The 17250-nt window shown below is 40.7% G+C and overlaps 1 protein-coding gene across 1 annotated transcript in view; it reads left to right on the top strand.

The window, feature by feature from the left end:
* The window catches only part of SENP2 (SUMO specific peptidase 2), a 50513-nt gene extending 34546 nt beyond the window's left edge, over positions 1–15967 (top strand). The window contains exons 11-17 of the mRNA XM_053565569.1: positions 913–1089; positions 2884–3015; positions 4978–5181; positions 6198–6277; positions 9360–9444; positions 11596–11691; positions 14662–15967. Coding sequence (XP_053421544.1) covers positions 913–1089; positions 2884–3015; positions 4978–5181; positions 6198–6277; positions 9360–9444; positions 11596–11691; positions 14662–14724 — 837 coding nt within the window. The 3' untranslated portion in view covers positions 14725–15967. The remainder of the gene's footprint in view (positions 1–912; positions 1090–2883; positions 3016–4977; positions 5182–6197; positions 6278–9359; positions 9445–11595; positions 11692–14661) is intronic.
* Positions 15968–17250: the final 1283 nt, after the last annotated feature.

The following is a 17250-nucleotide window of genomic DNA, read 5'->3' as shown; positions in this document are numbered from 1 at the left end:
ATTTTTCTGTACTATATAATTTTTAAAAAGAACATGGTCGGACATGGTGGCTCATGCCTATAATCCTAGCACTCTTGGAGGTTAAGGCAGTAGATTGGTTGAGCTTAGGAGTTTGAGACCAGCCTGAGCAAGAGTGAAACTCTGACTCTAAAAATAGAAAAATGAGTCCGGTGTCGTGGAGGGCACCTGTAGTCCCAGCTACTTGGGAGGATGAGGCAAGAGGATTGCTTGTGCCCAAGAGTTTGAGGTTGCTGTGAGGTTTGATGTCATGGCACTCTACAGAGGGCTTGACAAAGTAAGACTGTATTTCAAAAAAATAAAAAGATAACATTATTATGCCAAAGATTTGAGAGATATAAATTTAAAGAAAAAAGAGGAGGGGGCGGCACCTGTGGCTCAAAGGAGTAGGGCGCTAGCCCCACATACTGGAGGTGGTGGGTTCAAACTCGGCCCCAGCCCAAAATAAAAAAAAGCCTGCAAAAAAAAAGTGAATTAAAAAAAAAAGAGAGAAAGTAGAATAAGTTTACTTAGTATAAGGATAACAGTAGTTTATTCTGAGTGTTGGGATCAAGGATCATAAATTTTGCTTTTTTAAATTTTCAAAATGTCTTTTAACTTTTTAATTGGGATAGGAGAACTGTAAATATTTTTTTTCTACCTCCAGGGAAAAAGGCTAGTGCTCTGTTTCATGGTTTTTAATTGAGGTGTCCTGTGAGCCTTAGATCTGGAGCGTTTTTTAAATCCCCCCTTACAGGAACAGAGAGACAGGCTAAATCTACTTTACTCATTTGAAGGACATGCTGATTATCTCTTTTTCCCACGTTAATGGCACTGTTGTATTTTATATGTAATGTGTGTTTATATTTGCAAGTATCAAACATGTCAATAGAATATAGAAACTTTTTTGATCAGAGGAGGGGACACCAGCTGGAGCCTGACCTGTCAGAAGAAGTATCAGCCCGACTTCGCCTGGGCAGTGGAAGCAATGGCTTACTCAGGAGGAAAATGTCAATACTTGAGACAAAGGAAAAGAATTGCTCAGGCAAAGAGAGAGATAGAAGAACAGATGATCTTCTTGAACTTACAGAGGTATTTATTATTATTTGTATTGATATTTTTATCAATACAGAGCCTATTTTTAAATAACCTCAGTTACTCTAAACTTGAATGAATATTTTGTTTTGAGGACTTTCTCCAGGCTAGGGATAAATGTATGCAAAAATCAGGCCCCTGCCGGTCTGTTTATTCACTTTGGCTACCATGAAAGTGACCTAGGAGATCAGTTTAGTAATCAGCAAATGTGAGTATTTTTATCACATATCTTGAAAGATAATGGTTCTTTGTAATTTCTTTTTCTCACCTGGAAATATGTTAGATTACATGATTTGAGTTTGGCATTAGAAATAAGTTAATTGCAGTTTTTAAAAAAGTGATTATAGTTTAGTAAAATGTTTATTTCATTGATTATTGCATTTGAAAATGGTAAAAATAAGTAATGAAGGTAATTAAAATTTTCTTTTTTGTTGTTTTTTTTTTTTCAGTGGGGGGAGTAGACAGTTTTACTCTGTCACCCTGGGTGGAATGCTGTGGCTTCATCATAGCTCACAGCGACCTCAGACTCTTAGGCTTAAGTGATCCTCTTGCCTCAGCTGTCCAAGTAGCTGAGACTGAGACTACAGGCAAGCCCCACCATGCCAGGCTGATTTTTCTGTTTTTAGTAGAGACGGCCCTTGCTCTTGCTTAGGTTGGTCTCAAATTCCTGAGTTCAAGGGATCACCCACCTTGGCCTCCCAGAGTGGTAGGATAACAGGTATGAGCCACCACAGCCTGTCAAAAATCTTTACTTTAAAGGTGCACCACCCATATCTTGGCTCCTTCTTCACTGATGTCTTAGTAGGTAGTTGTCCTATTCGCCGACTGTCTCTTGAACCCTTACTATATATTGAACATGTTAGTGGAGAAAGAGATACATAAAATGCCAAAACTGTGTTCAGTAGGAGGAAGCAGTAGGAAAAATATTTAGAGAAAAGTAATGTTTGTTGGGTTTGTAAATTATTTTTATATATATATATTTTTTTTTTGTAGAGACAGAGTTTCACTTTATGGCCCTCGGTAGAGTGCTGTGGCCTCACACAGCTCACAGTAACCTCCAACTCATGGGCTTAAGCGATTCTCTTGCCTCAGCCTCCCAAGTAGCTGGGACTACAGGCACCCGCCACAACGCCCGGCTATATTTTTATATTTTAAATAATCATTTATCTACATAATTCTTTAGAATGATTTATTATTCAGGAAGGGGTCATTTAGACTACTGCCTGGTTTTCCAGCTTTTGCCTGTTTGCTTGTTCCCTTTGGTAGAGAATAATAATATGACCTCTCATATGTCCTAATTTTATTTTGATGTTTGAAAGTAAAAGTTGAAGAGGTAAATCAGGATTTTGGTATTATGAAGGAACAAAGGCTAGGAAGCTAGACATACCTGGGTTCAAATCTTGATTCTTACCTTTTAATAATTACATGACTTAAAACATATTCTCTGAGCTTCGATTTTTTTTTTTCTTCTATAAAATGGTAATAATACTTTTCCTGCAAAGTAAGGATTAAATGAGGTGCTTTGAGCATCTAGCTCATAGTGCTAGACACGAGAGTGGGACAGAATTGAGACTATGTTTTAGAGTAATATTACTAAATTATTTTTTCCAGAAGTTAATAATTAACCATTATTTGTTATGATCATTATTAAGACGGCTTTGTAGTCTTGAGTTTAAATACCTGTATTTTTGTACTGCAGTTTAGTAGGTGTTTGATATTTTTCTCAAGAGTCAAGTAGTATCTGATAGTGGCTCTATATTAATATAGCAATCTCTGGAATTTCTAATTCAGGACATGGAAAAGGAAATTGGTAATGCTTTAGGCCATGGCCCACAAGATGAGATCTTAAGTAGTGCTTTTAAATTACGAATCACTCGAGGAGACATCCAGACATTAAAGAACTATCATTGGCTCAATGATGAAGTAAGTGGTCTTTTTTTCTCCTTGACTATGTTTGTTTACTACCTATAATCAAAGTGATTTCTACCTGATCATAAAGAATTAGTAAAGTGGGTGGCACCTGTGGCTCAAGGAGTAGGGTGCTGGCCCCGTATACCGGAGGTGGCGGGTTCAAACCCAGCCGCAGCCAAAAACTGCAAAAAAAAAAAAAAAAAAGAATTAGTAAAGCAATTTTTTGTTTTATTTAAAACAAAAACATCTTTTTTTTTTTTTTGTAGAGACAGGGTCTCACTTTATGGCCCTCAGTAGAGTTCCGTGGCCTCACACAGCTCACAGCAACCTCCAACTCCTGGGCTTAAGCGATTCTCTTGCCTCAGCTTCCCAAGCAGCTGGGACTACAGGCACCCACCACAACGCCCGGCTATTTTTTGTTGCAGTTTGGCCAGGGCTGGGTTTGAACCCACCACCCTCGGTATATGGGGCTGGCGCCTTACCGACTGAGCCACAGGCGCCGCCCAAAACAAAAACATCTTAAACCTTAAAAAGATAGTTAATTCTGCTTGTGCTCAGCCTTTAATTAGCAATATTTCTCTTTTCTGTATCTGTACTTAGTTGCTTCTGCCACTTCCTTTACTAGTCTTCAGTAATGGGTATAAACACTGGGTGCAGCTGATAAGTGAGAGGGAGCAGCAAATGGTACTTTGCTTTAAATGACTTCTTACAGGGGTCACTTTGGTTTTTCAATAATAAAAGGATTTTTTTTTTTTTTTGAGACCGAGTCTCCAGCTGTCACCCTGGATAGAGTGCCATGGCATCATCATAGCTCACAGCAACCTCCAACTCTTCCGTTCAAGAGATCCTCTTGCCTCAGTTTTCTATTTGAGTAGAGATGGGGTGGTCTTGCTCTTGCTCAGGCTGGTCTCAAACACGTGAGCTCAAGCAGTCCACCCACCTGGGCCTCCCAGAGTGCAAGGATTAACAGGCTGAGCCATTGTGCCTGGCCAATGAAGGCATTTATTGATCATTATATATTTTTTTCTTTATTTCACTTGGGTGATAATTGCAAATTTGTCATCTTGTATCCTTATATATTTAACAAAGGCTCTTAGTTCTTCTTGCTAATTTAATCTTCTAGTTGATTCTTTCCATAAGTACTCAGTTGCTGCTTTATCTTCCTTTGCCTTCCTTCTTTTCTCTTTGACTAGTTACCAGTTAACATGTTCTTTTAAAGCTAGAATATCTTTTTTCACGTTATAAAGATAATGTGTTTAATAGGGAATCATAGGAAAAGTAAAACAAAAATATTACTGTTCAAAAGTACCTGCCACTCAAAAATAAATAAAATATTAATATATGTTTTTTTCCAGTTAATATCTTAAAGTTGAGGTATAATTTATGTATAGTAAAATTGACTTCTTGTTAATTTTGTGCATATTTTTTGTGTGACGTGGTTATGCACCTTTTCCTTATTTATTGCACAGATTTTCCCCTTGGGTTCCTTTAGATTCTGTTAAGTGTTACTCATGTTTCGGTTTCAAGTACAATTTCTTTTTTTTTTTTGTGGATTTTGGCCGGGGCTGGGTTTGAACCCGCCGCCTCCGGCATATGGGACCAGCGCCCTACTCCTTGAGCCACAGGCGCTGCCCTCAAGTACAATTTCATTCCTTTTTAATCCCTTCCATTTTTCACTGAAGAGTATTTTCCCTTTCTTTTGCTATAAACAGTCCTTTTATCCTCTTTTTTAGTACCTTACCTTTTAATTCATCCTTACTCAGGTAGAAATGTAGTTTTTTTTTTTGTTTTGTTTTGTTTTTTGGCCGGGGCTAGGTTTGAACCTGCCACCTCCGGCATATGGGACCGGTGCCCTACTCCTTGAGCCACAGGTGCCGCCCAGAAATGTAGTTTTAATAATATACTTGCCATGTTCCAACTTTTACTTTCTTGGTGTTTTATAGGTCATTAATTTTTATTTATTTATTTTTTTAGGTCATTAATTTTTACATGAATCTTCTAGTGGAAAGAAATAAAAAGCAAGGCTACCCAGCACTTCATGTATTCAGTACTTTCTTCTATCCTAAATTAAAGTCTGGGGGTTACCAAGCAGTGAAAAGATGGACCAAAGGAGTAAATCTCTTTGAACAAGAACTTATTCTGGTGCCTATTCATCGGAAGGTACATTGGAGTCTGGTGGTAAGTAGAAAGGGTTAATTGTTAGAATTTGGATGAAGATTATTTTTTAAAATAATGGTATTCTTTTCTGTCCAGAGCACAGCATTTTCTGCCCTTTAGTTCTTAAATTAAACAACTTAGCTTGAAGACATATTTAAACAAGAGCGAGTTTCAGTATACATAGGGCTATTATAACTACTTAGTTTTGTTTACAAGATGATACAGGTTTGTTGTAGAAAAAGATACAAAGAAGGCAAAAAAAAACAACTCATTTTAGGAGGACTGCTAATGTTTTGGCAAATATAAGTTTCTAGGCCTTTCTCTAGGAATGAAAATACACAATTTTAAACTCATATTGCCTGTGATTTTTTTTTGTTATTTATTTATTATTATTTTTTTTAGAGCCAGAGTCTCACTTTGTCGCCCTCGGTAGAATGTTGTGGCATCACAGCTCACAACAACCTCCAGCTCTGGGCTTAGGTGATTCTCTTGCCTCAGCCTCCCAAGTAGCTGGGAGTACCGGCGCCTGCCACAACGCCCGGCTATGTTTTTGTTGTTGAAGTTTGGCTGGGGTGGAGTTCGAACCCGCCACCCTCAGTATATGGGACTGGTGCCCTACTTCATTGAGCCACAGGACCCACCTCGTGATATTTTTAAACTTGTTTCTTTTTCTTTTTTTTTTTTTGTAGAGACAGAGTCTCACTGTACCGCCCTCGGGTAGAGTGCTGTGGCGTCACATGGCTCACAGCAACCTCTAACTCTTGGGCTTACGCGATTCTCTTGCCTCAGCCTCCCGAGCAGCTGGGACTACAGGCGCCCGCCACAACGCCAGGCTATTTTTTTTTTTCTGTTGCAGTTTTTCCAGGGCTGGGTTTGAAACCGCCACCCTCGGCATATGGGGCCGGAGCCCTACTCACTGAGCCACAGGCACCGCCCCAACTTATTATTTTTTTTTTAAATATTCTTCTTTTTAGAACTAAAATTCTCACTCCAATTACATTTAAGATGTTTCTGGGTGTTGTATTTTCTCATTATAGGTAATAGACCTAAGAAAGAAGTGTCTTAAATATCTGGATTCTATGGGACAGAAGGGCCACAGGATCTGTGAGATTCTCCTGTAAGTAACGCTTGAAAAACTTCACTTGTTGTTTCACCCATGTTAGGTGATCTTTCTTCTATAATCGTTAGTCCTAGAAAGCTCTGTGTCTGGTAGTCTAACGTATTGTTAAGACTGTCATCCCAGTAGTTCTGGACTTGGCTGGAATATACTTTTTTTTTTTTTTGAGACAGAGTTTTACTATGTTACCCTTGGTAACCTGTTAAGCGATTCTCTTGCCTCAGCCTCCCAAGTAGCTGGGACTACAGAAGCCTGCCACAATGCCCGGCTATTTTTGTTGCAGTTGTCATTGTTGTTTAGCTGGCCAGGGCCAGGTTTGAACCCTCCAGTCTTGGTATATGTGGCTGGCGCCGTAACCACTGTGTTATGGGAGCTGAGCCTGAATGCACTTTTTTTTTTTTTTTTTTTTTGGTCTAAACACAACCTAATATCTCAACTTAGAAGTCTAATTCAGTAGCATATTGAAAACAAGTTTTTGTTGTGATGTAAAATGCATCTTATTAGAATCCAGCTGGTGTTGTGGTCCACACCTGTAATCAGTCCTAGCACTTTGGAAGGCTGAGGCAGGAGGATCAGTTGATACAAGGACTTCGAGACCAGCCTAGGCCATATATTAAGATTTCTACAAAAAGAAAAACACAAAACTTTAGCTGGTTTTGGTGGTGCATGCCTTAGTCTCAGCTGCTCAGGAGGATCGCTTGAGCCCAGAAGTTTGGGGTGCAGTGAACTGTGATTGTGCCACTGCATTCCAGCATGGGTGACAGAGCAAGACACTGTCTTCAAAAATAACCTAAAAAACAAACAAAAAAGAATTCTGTAATTTTGAATTATATTTTGTTGAGATTGATGTGTTATTCTGAATGTCCTAAAGAAGTGTTGTCTGGGGAGTTATTTGTCCTCTAAATTCTTAACACCCACTCATGTCTCTGTGCTTTCCGTGATAGGAAGGTTTATCTTACACGGTTTGGGAGCAGTTTTCAAAGTATACATGGTTTGTAAGTAACTGTTTCAAATAGTAATTGCTAGAAATTTGTCTTTAAAGCATAGCCTCTTCTTAGCTATGTAAAATAGTGACATGAATTTCACAGTGAGGAAGCATATAAGTAATCCAAGTAAGTCTCTTTCTTTTCTGTTCATGAAAAGCAAAATCAGGTTCACACTTTTAATTTTTGTAAGGATAAATGAACTTGGCTGGGCATGGTGGCTTACGCCTATAATCCCAGCACTGTGGGAGGCTGAGGTGGGAGGATTGCTTGAGCTCAGGAGTTTGAGGCTTATCTGAGTGAGAGTGAAACTCCGACTCATGAAAAAATTGAAAAACCCAGCCACACTGTGGCAAGTGCCCCTAACCCCAGCAACTTTGGAGGCTGAGGCAGCAGGATGCCCACAGCCCGAGTCTGAGGTTGCAGTGAGCTACGATGCCATTGCACTTGCTCAGGGTAAAGGGTAGAACTCTATCTCAACAAAAAAAAAGTGATTTGTTAAACGAGTCTTATAAAGAAAAGTTGTCATTAACAATAATTAGTTTAGGTCAGGCATGGTGGCACACACCTGTAATTGTAGAACTCTTGGAGGCCAAGGCAGGTGGATTGCTTGAGCTTAGGAGTTGCAGACCAGCCTGAGCAAGAATGAGACCCAGTCTCTACTAAAAATAGAAGAACTATGGCTCGGCACCTGTGGCTCAGTGGTTAGGGTGCCGGCCACATGTACTGGGGCTGGTGTGTTCAAACCCAGCCAGGGCCTGCTGAACAACAATGACAACAAAAACCAAAAAAATAGCTGGGCATTGTGGTGGGCACCTGTAGTCCCAGCTACTTGGGAGGCTAAGGCAAGAGAATCGCTTGAGCCCAAGAGTTGGAGGTTTCTGTGAGCTGTGACGCTATGGCACTCTACTGAAGGTAACATAGTGAGACTCTGTTTCAAAATAAAAAAAAAAAAGAAAGAAAGAAAAACTAGCCAGGCAGTATGGTGGGTGCTTATATTCCCAGATACCTGGGAGGCTGAAGCAAGAGTATCACTAAGCCCAGGAGTTTATAGGTTGCTGTGAGCTACGACGCCATGGCACTCAGTGAAGGGCAACAGAGTGAGACTGTCTTAAAAAAAAAGCCCAATAATTAGTTCAGTATTATTTTTAGTATAGATTTTTTTCTTATAGTTATTTCTCTTAAATAGAAAGTATGGAGAAGAAATTTTATTTTTATATTTTTGAAACAGAGTCTCACTCTGTCACCCTGGGTAGAGGACTCTTGCTTGGGCTGTTCTGGAGTTCGTGAACTCAGGCAATCCACCCACCTCTGCCTTCCAGAATACTAGGATTACAGGGTGTGAGCCACTGCACCCAGCTATTTATTTATTTATTTATTTATTTATTTTGTAGAGACAGAGTCTCACTTTATGGCCCTCGGTAGAGTGCCGTGGCCTCACACAGCTCACAGCAACCTCCAACTCCTGGGCTCAGGCGATTCTCTTGCCTCAGCCTCCCGAGTTGCCTATGGGCGCCCGCCACGACGCCCGGCTATTTTTTTGGTTGCAGTTTGGCTGGGGCCGGGTTTGAACCTGTCACCCTCGGTATATGGGGCCGGCGCCCTACTAACTGAGCCACAGGCGCCGTCCCCAGCTATTTATTTTTGAGACAGACTCTCACTTTGTCACCCTCGGTAGAATTCTATGGCATCATAGCTCCTAGCAACCTCAAACAAACTCTTGGATTCAAGTGATTCTCTTGCTTCAGCTTCCCAATGCCACAACGCCCAGCTAGTTTTTCTATCTCTAGTAGAGGTCACCAACTCCTGAGCTCAAGCAGTCTACCTGTCTTGGCTGCCCAAACTGCTAGGATTACAGATGTGAGCTTCTGCACCCAGCCTGTTTTAGTTTTTTAAAACCAGAATGTATAGTTTGTGTAAGTGGAAAAGAAAACTCAGAATTAAATTAAAAACCCCAAAGCAGTCATGTTCTTAAAGAGCTAATGTACGTGGATTTGAGAATGGCATTATCTGTTAAACATCACAAAGCCCTTTCTAACTATAATGGTTTATTCCTGTAGGGATTCATTAATAATATTCCTTGTTTTTGTTTTTTATAGTCAGTATTTACAGGATGAAAGTAAGACCAAAAGAAATATTGATCTGAATCTTTTAGAGTGGACCCACTATAGCATGAAGCCACATGTAAGTGATGATCATCTACATTTAACATACTTTGCTGCATTTACTAACAGTATCATATTATTCAGATCTGGCCCTTTTCCTCTCCTCACTCCCTTCTTTAAGCATGCACTCTTTTAAAATATACCTCTTAAGAATGACCTACTCTAGATCCTTAGCAATTAATTTACCCAAGATGGTTGCTTAGCTTTTATCTTCTTGATCTAAATGTAAACTATATGCCAGCACATTTCTTAAAATACTGGGAAAACCCAATAAATTCAAGTTACTTATTTTTCCTGGTTGGTGCTAATGAAAATTTAAAGTTACTGTCTAAAATTTATCTAGGAATTTGGTTAGATACCACGTGCGTGCGTGTTAGGAACTACCCCACTGATGGTGTGTTTTCATACATTCTGCTGCCCCACTTAACCAAATGTGGGAAAACCCCTTAGATGGGGTTGATCTTTGACCTCCCCCTTTGATATGTGACTTAAAGTAAGCTATATGAATTCAGTTTTTTTTTTTTTATTTTTTATTTTTTATTATTTTTTTTATTTTTGGCCAGGGCTGGGTTTGAACCCGCCACCTCCGGCATATGGGACTGGCGCCCTACTCCTTGAGCCACAGGCGCTGCCCTGAATTCAGTTTTAACTCTAATGTATTTTTGTTCAACCATCTTCATTTAATTTCTTTTCTTTTTTTTGTAGAGACAGAGTCTCACTTTATTGCCCTTGGTAGAGTGCCGTGGTGTCTGAGCTCAGAGCAACCTCCAACTCCTGGGCTTAGGCTATTCTCTTGCCTCAGCCTCCCAAGTAGCTGGGACTACCTGCACCCGCCACCTTCGGTATCTGGGGTCGGCGCCCTACTCACTGAGCCACAGGCACTGCCCTAATTTCTAAATTAAATAACCTAAAGGTTAAACTTTGAAATTTCCTGAGGGGAGCACAGGTATTAAGAAGCATGTTAGGATCGATACTGTGTTCTAATATATCAAATATTATATGTAATAAAACAAATCCTCTTTCTCTGTATATTGAAGTCTGTAGTTCTATCTACCCTGAGAGATACTGGGCTCACAAGAAAAGTGTAAGATGCCTGCATACGTATGGGTGGTATATGTGTTTAAGTGATTTTTTTCTTTTTTGTAATAATCAGTTGTATTTCTTTGAAGAAGTACGTTTTCCAGTGGTGGATCAGCTTCTTCTATACTACCATGTGCAACTTACAACTGACAGGCAAAGCATGTAAAGGTGTGGGAAGGTTAGGACACCTGGGGAAGGCTTGCCTTGTGTGGGTATGGAATTCATCACTTTGACTTATGCTGTTAGTGCTGCTTGCAGCAAGTTTTGTTTTTATTTCAGGATAGAACTGACAAATAAAGGCAAGATCTTAATTGGTTAAAGCCTAGCTAGAGGCTTCTTTCTCTGCCCCTCTTGAAGTTGTGGAGATTCAAAGTAATTGTTAGTATTTTCCTAGCTAGGGAAGAGAAGTGGGATTTCTGATCGAACCTTATATACCTGGCCCTTTTTAACATTTATAAATGGGTTTGGCGCCTGTATCGCAGTGGTTAGGGTGCCGGTCACAGGACCGAGGGTGGCGGGTTTGAAACCTGCTTGGGCCAGCTAAACCCCAATGACAACTGCAACAAAAAAATGGCTGGGCGTTGTGGCGGGCACCTGTAGTGGGCACCTGTAGTCCCAGCTACTTGGGAGGCTAAGGCAAGAGAATCGCTTGGGCCCAAGAATTTGACGTTGTTGTGAGCTGTGACACCACGGCATTCTACTGAGAGCGACATAGTGAGACTCTGTCCCCCAACCCCCCAAAAATTATAAATGCTTCTGAAATAATTCTGACTAGCATTCCTGGCAGTGAACCTCCTTTTAATTTGGTTTCTTTGAATGAGAGCTAAGATGGAATTCTTCATGAATGAGAGCTAAGATGGAATTCTTCAGTTTGCTTTTTTTATCTTTGGAAAACGTTGTCTATAAAGTCATCTACTTGGTTAAGGTTTTTATACCACATAGAGTAAGACTGATTGTGTTTATGTGTGTATTTGTGTAATACAGAACTTAATATTTACCTTTATAATATTGTTTGTCTGCAGAGATATTTAGAAAAAGTCCAAGGAATTTGTATGCGATGATTTACTCTCCCTTCTTTTTGTAATTTTAGGAGATTCCTCAACAGTTGAATGGGAGTGATTGTGGAATGTTTACTTGTAAATATGCAGATTATATCTCTAGGGACAAACCTATCACATTTACTCAGGTGAGTGAAGACCCCTTCTCTTCCACCTAAGCAACGTAAACTTAAAGCTAGCTAGCTGGCACACATTAAGCTCTCAATAATGATGGCTTTGCAACTCTTGTTGTAAACCTTGGCCATAGGTTTCTTGACCTGCCGGAATCAGGGTTTGTCATTTTGTCTGCTGTCAGGTTTATTCTTGTCTTTTGTGACTAATGGGCAATTTGGATGTCTCTTAACTCCATTGATGACTGGTTCCTGTGTATTACTGATATTTTTAGCCAAAAAGGAGGTATGCGAATATATGATAGCAAAGAAAAGTCATGCCTTGTGAGAACTGAGGTTGTTGTCTAAGATACTACTGAATATTGCTTTTATTTTCTATTCTGGTTATTGTCAATTCTTCATGGCTCATCAGCATTTGAATGAAACTCCAGTATGTTGGGGACTCTTTTTTTTTTTTTAGGCAGAGCCTCAAGCTGTTGCCCTGGGTAGAGTGCCGTGGCATCACAGCTCACAGCAACCTCCAACTCCTGGGCTCAAGTGATTCTCCTGCCTCTGCCTCCCAAGTAGCTGGGACTACAGGCACCCGCCACAATGCCTGGCTGTTTTTTGGTTGCAGCTGTCATTGTTGTTTGGCGGGCCGGGCTGGATTCAAACCCGTCAGCTCAGGTATATGTGGCTGGCACCTTAGCCACTTGAGCCACAGGCGCTGAGCCTATGTTGGGGACTCTTAAGAATTTAGGTTTACAACAATGGATTCTCAACCTTTTTATAAATGTAAGACAATCCCCATTAAAAATAATTTTCATGGCTTGGCGCCTGTAGCTTAACCGGCTAAGGTGCCAGCCTCGTACACCAAAGCTGGCGGGTTTGAATCCAGCCCAGGCCTGCCAAACAGCAATGACAACTACAACCAAAAAATAGCCGGGTGTTGTGGCAGGCACCTGTAGTCCTAGCTACTTGGAAGGCTAAGGCAAGAGAATAACTTAAGCCCAGGAGTTGGAGGTTGCTGTGAGCTGTGATGCCACGGCACTCTACCCAGGGTAGCAGCTTGAGGCTCTGTCTCAAAAAAAAAAAAAATAATAATAATTTTCAGGGCGGCGCCTGTGGCTCAGTGAGTAGGGCGCTGGCCCCATATGCCAAGGGTGGCGGGTTCAAACCCAGCCCCAGCCAAACTGCAACAAAAAAATAGCCGGGCGTTGTGGCGGACGCCTGTAGTCCCAGCTGCTTGGGAGGCTGAGGCAAGAGAATCGCGTAAGCCCAAGAGTTAGAGGTTGCTGTGAGCCGTGTGACGCTACGGCACTCTACCCGAGGACGGTACAGTGAGACTCTGTCTCTACAAAAAAAAAAATAATAATTTTCATTGGGGCTGGTGCGATAGTTTATGCCTGTAATCCTAGCACTCTGAGAGGATTGCTTGAGCTCATGAGTTCAAGACCAGCCTGAGCAAGAGCAAAACCTCATGTCTACTAAAAATAGGAAAAGAATGACTTGAGTGTTGTGGCAGGCATCTATAGTCCCAACTACCAGGGAGGCTGAGGCAAGAGGATCACTTGAGCCCAGGAGTTTGAGGTTGCTGTGAGCTGTGATTCCACAGCATTCTACCCAGGGTGATAGAGTCTCAAAAAAAAAAAATGAAAAGAAATTTGTAAGCATAATTGCACTTTTTTCTTCATTTAACTAAAGTTCCATTCATGTTTTTCTCATGTAAAAGAAGAATATGTTCATTTTAGGATATGTAGGATATGTTCTTTTTTTTTCTTTTTTCTTTTTTTTTTTTTGTGGTTTTTGGCCAGGGCTAGGTTTGAACCCGCCACCTCTGGCATATGGGACCGGCGCCCTACTCCTTGAGTCACAGGCACTGCCCAGGATATGTTCTTTTTTTTTTTTTTTCTTTTTTGAGACAGTCTCACTTTGTGCCCCTCGGAAGAGCGCACTGGTGTCACAGCTCACGGCAACCTCAAACTCTTGGACTCAAGTCATTCTCTTGCCTCAGCCTCCCAAGTAGTTAGGATATAGGCGTCTACTGCAATGCCCAGCTATTTTTTTGTTTTAGCAGGCCCTGGCTGAGTTCGAACCCACCAGCCCTGGTGCATGTGGCTGGCGCCCTACCGACTGAGCTACAGTCGCTGCCCATTTTAGGATGTTTTGCAAGTGTATATAAATAGAAAAGCTACCTGTTGTGCTATCACATGGGTATTTCCATTTTTGGTACGTTTTATTATGAAATTGTGCTGTTCTGTAAGAAGCTGTTGTAATCCACATCCTGCTTTGATTTTTCATAACATGTAAAAATGCTTGCAGTATAAATCATGTAATTTATATACCACTTTTTTTTCTGATTTCTTTTTCTTCTTTTATTTATTTATTTATTTTATTAAATCATAGCTGTGTACATTAATGCGATCATGGGGCACCATGCACTGTTTTTATATACCATTTGACATATTTTCATCACACTGGTTAACATAGCCTTCCTGGCATTTTCTTAGTTATTGTGTTAAGACATTTATATTCTACACTTACTCAGTTTCACATGTACCCTGGTAAGATGCACCGCAGGTGTAATCCCACCAATCACCTTCCCTCCCCCCTCCCTCCCCTCCCTTTCTCCCTTCCTCATGTTTTTAGGTTATAACTAGGTTATAGCTTTCATCTGAAAGCCATAAATTAGTTTCATAGTAGGGCTGAGTACATTGGATGCTTTTTCTTCCATTCTTGAGATACCTCCTTTTTTTTATTTTTATTTTTTGCAGTTTTGGCTGGGCCGGGTTTGAACCCACCACCTCTGGCATATGGGGCTGACACCCTACTCCTTGAGCCACAGGCGCCACCCTTTTTTATGTTTTTTTAACTATGTGCCATGATGTTAAGTTTTCAACACATAAAGGGACATGGAGATCCTTCTTTATTTATATGATTACACCTGCAGGTTGCATTGCTGTGGACATTAATGCGTAATGCTTGTGTTGTTTATGGGATTCTTTGCAGCACCAGATGCCTCTCTTCCGGAAGAAGATGGTGTGGGAAATCCTTCATCAGCAGTTGCTGTGAGAATGCCCCGCCTGGTCCCTCTAGCTGCTGGTGGTTCTTTCATGGACGTTTCCATATACCTCATGCATTGTGGGTTAAAAAGTCCCTGCATCACTTCTGTTCTCTCACAGGTACTGAGCTGTCAAGTGCATGAGAGCGTCTCCTTACACCCTCGTCCTGACTTAGGGTGCAGAGGGCTGCTTGTAACCCTGTTTGTAAGGCTGTGCCTGCTCAGAGCCCTGGACTAGTCAACCCACCCAAGAACAAACGCTAATTTTTTTTTTTTTTTTTTTTTTAAGATTTTCTTCCCTATGAATGTGGGAAATGCAGGATTTATTCTGTGAATTGTTTTTTTTCTGTGTGTTTGTTCATTGTATACATTCACTCATTTGCAGATATAAGGAGCAGTGGCCATTTACCACTGGCTCTCTTACAGTTAGCTCTAAATTACTTGTTTGAATTATTTATTTCTGAAAGGAATGTTAATTAAGCTGCCACTCCCTGCTGAAGATCAGGAGGGAAATCACTGGGGGCAGAAGAAAGTATTAATTAACATCTCTAACATTGGAGCAGTTCCTGCCAACTTGAAGCTGAAGGGTTTGAGGCGTGAAAATGCCCGAGGAATGAAATGCTGCCCTATAGGGCTCTGGTTGCCTTACAGAGGATTGCTGACACTAGGCATTGGCACAGTGTCATGGAAAAGTGGAACTGTGCACAAGGAACTCTGGCTATCCAAGCGTCTTCACAAGAGCGTCAATGGTCATCTTAAAGAGACTTCTCTTTCTGGAAAGGAGGTGACTTGGCTTACTCTTGAAACTGGATTCGAAGTAACTGTAAACCCTAAATCTTCATTTGCATCCCAGATGTGGTTGAGTATAAACTTCAGAATTGTAAGGGCTGGCCTGAGCTGTTTATTTGAAAAGATACTATTCAATTTAAAGCTATTTTTCCTCAAAGTTTTTTTCCTATATATTAAAGCCAAAATTAAAAATTAAGTTTTGTACTCATTAAGACTTCCCACACTCCACCCCCATTGAAATTTGTGGAAGAAAATTTAGTACTTGGCTCTGAGGTTGCCAGTTATATAGTAATCTATTTTGCATATAAAAATTTGTATTTTAACTTTTTTGTTCATGAAAAAACTTACAGATGTGGTTATGCATTTTTAATTTCAGAAAGTTTAGAGTTGGCCAGAACATATTTTGCAAGATCTAGTGCCTAGTGTTGCTTTTCTGATGTAATAAAAGGTTGTCTGGCAGAACCTGAAAAGTATATGCTGAAATGATTTCTGGGACCCTTTCCCTACTTAAACCTCTCAAACTTGTTCTGGTACATAAAAGCAAGAGGTAAAACTGGAAAAACTGGGCATGTGTTAGCTCTGAATTTACATGTTTGCTTTTTGGAGGGCCTATGCTGCTGGTTAGAGCAGCCTGGGATTGTCAGTAGAGCAGCCATTCTTCCCAGTAACTTGGAGAAATCATGGTATAGGACCTGGGGCCTGTGAAGGGGACTGAAATTGCTGGGCCTTGCTATGGCCAGGCCAGAGGCCATGGCGTTAGGTGATCATTAAAGTAGGAGCTGGTTGCGCTAAATCTCCCTCAAGCTTAGTCTACACAGAGAACGCTTCCTGCAGCCCCTGTTCTTTCCCCGGGCCTCCTGGGGCTGTGCCAGTCAGAGTATTGGGATCCAGCATTTAAAAGGGCCAGAGTTTTACTGGTTCAGCATTTTACTCAACACCTGGTTTTCACTGGCTGTCACTGTGCCTCACCTGAGAGTTTTGGTACCTTAGTTAATATTTACTTCATGTTAGGTAAATCCTGTTAGAAATGGAAATCTGTATTCTGCCTAAATGAATGATGGTAGGAGTTAATGTAGTATTTGAGGCTTTTTAAATTTTTTCTTGAGACAAAAGTCTTGCTCTGTCGCCTGGGCTAGAATGCAGTGGTGTCATAGCTCACTGCAACCTGGAATTCCTGGGCTCAAGGATCCTTCCACCTCAGCCTTTTGAGTAGCTGGTTGTGTGCCACTGTGCCTGGCTAATTTTTCTATTTTTTGTAGAGACAGGGTCTTGCTATGTTGCACAGGCTGGTCAAGGGGCTTCTTGAGAGCAGCTTTCTCTGTGCTTTCCATCAAGGTTTACTCTTGAGGATAGCTCTTATTAATTTTCCAGGACATAGTGAAATTGGGAAGAGCAGAGCATTAAGCTAGAGCGTGGCCTTCTGCTTGACCCTGAGTTCCTCAATTTAATGTAAGATACTCTAGGCCATGCATTCCTAGGCACTGACGTATCTTTCTTGGTGCAAAGAAACTTGTTGGTAATACATCCAAATAGTTTATAAAAGATGGGTTCAGGTAATACATCCAAATAGTTTATAAAAGATGGGTTCAGGTGAAAAAAAAAAAACTATGGATTTTATCCATAGCAAATTATCAACATTAAAGCCATTGATTTTTATTTTTTCTTTTTAATTACAGTGGTTTGGGGATCTGAAAAAAGGTAACCTATTATTCTTTTTAGTAGGTAGTCTCTCTTAAAAATTGCTAAAG

The sequence above is a fragment of the Nycticebus coucang genome, chromosome 16 (genome assembly GCF_027406575.1).
Source record: "Nycticebus coucang isolate mNycCou1 chromosome 16, mNycCou1.pri, whole genome shotgun sequence".
Lineage (NCBI taxonomy): Eukaryota > Metazoa > Chordata > Mammalia > Primates > Lorisidae > Nycticebus > Nycticebus coucang.
This window is presented reverse-complemented; position numbering and strand designations above follow the sequence as displayed.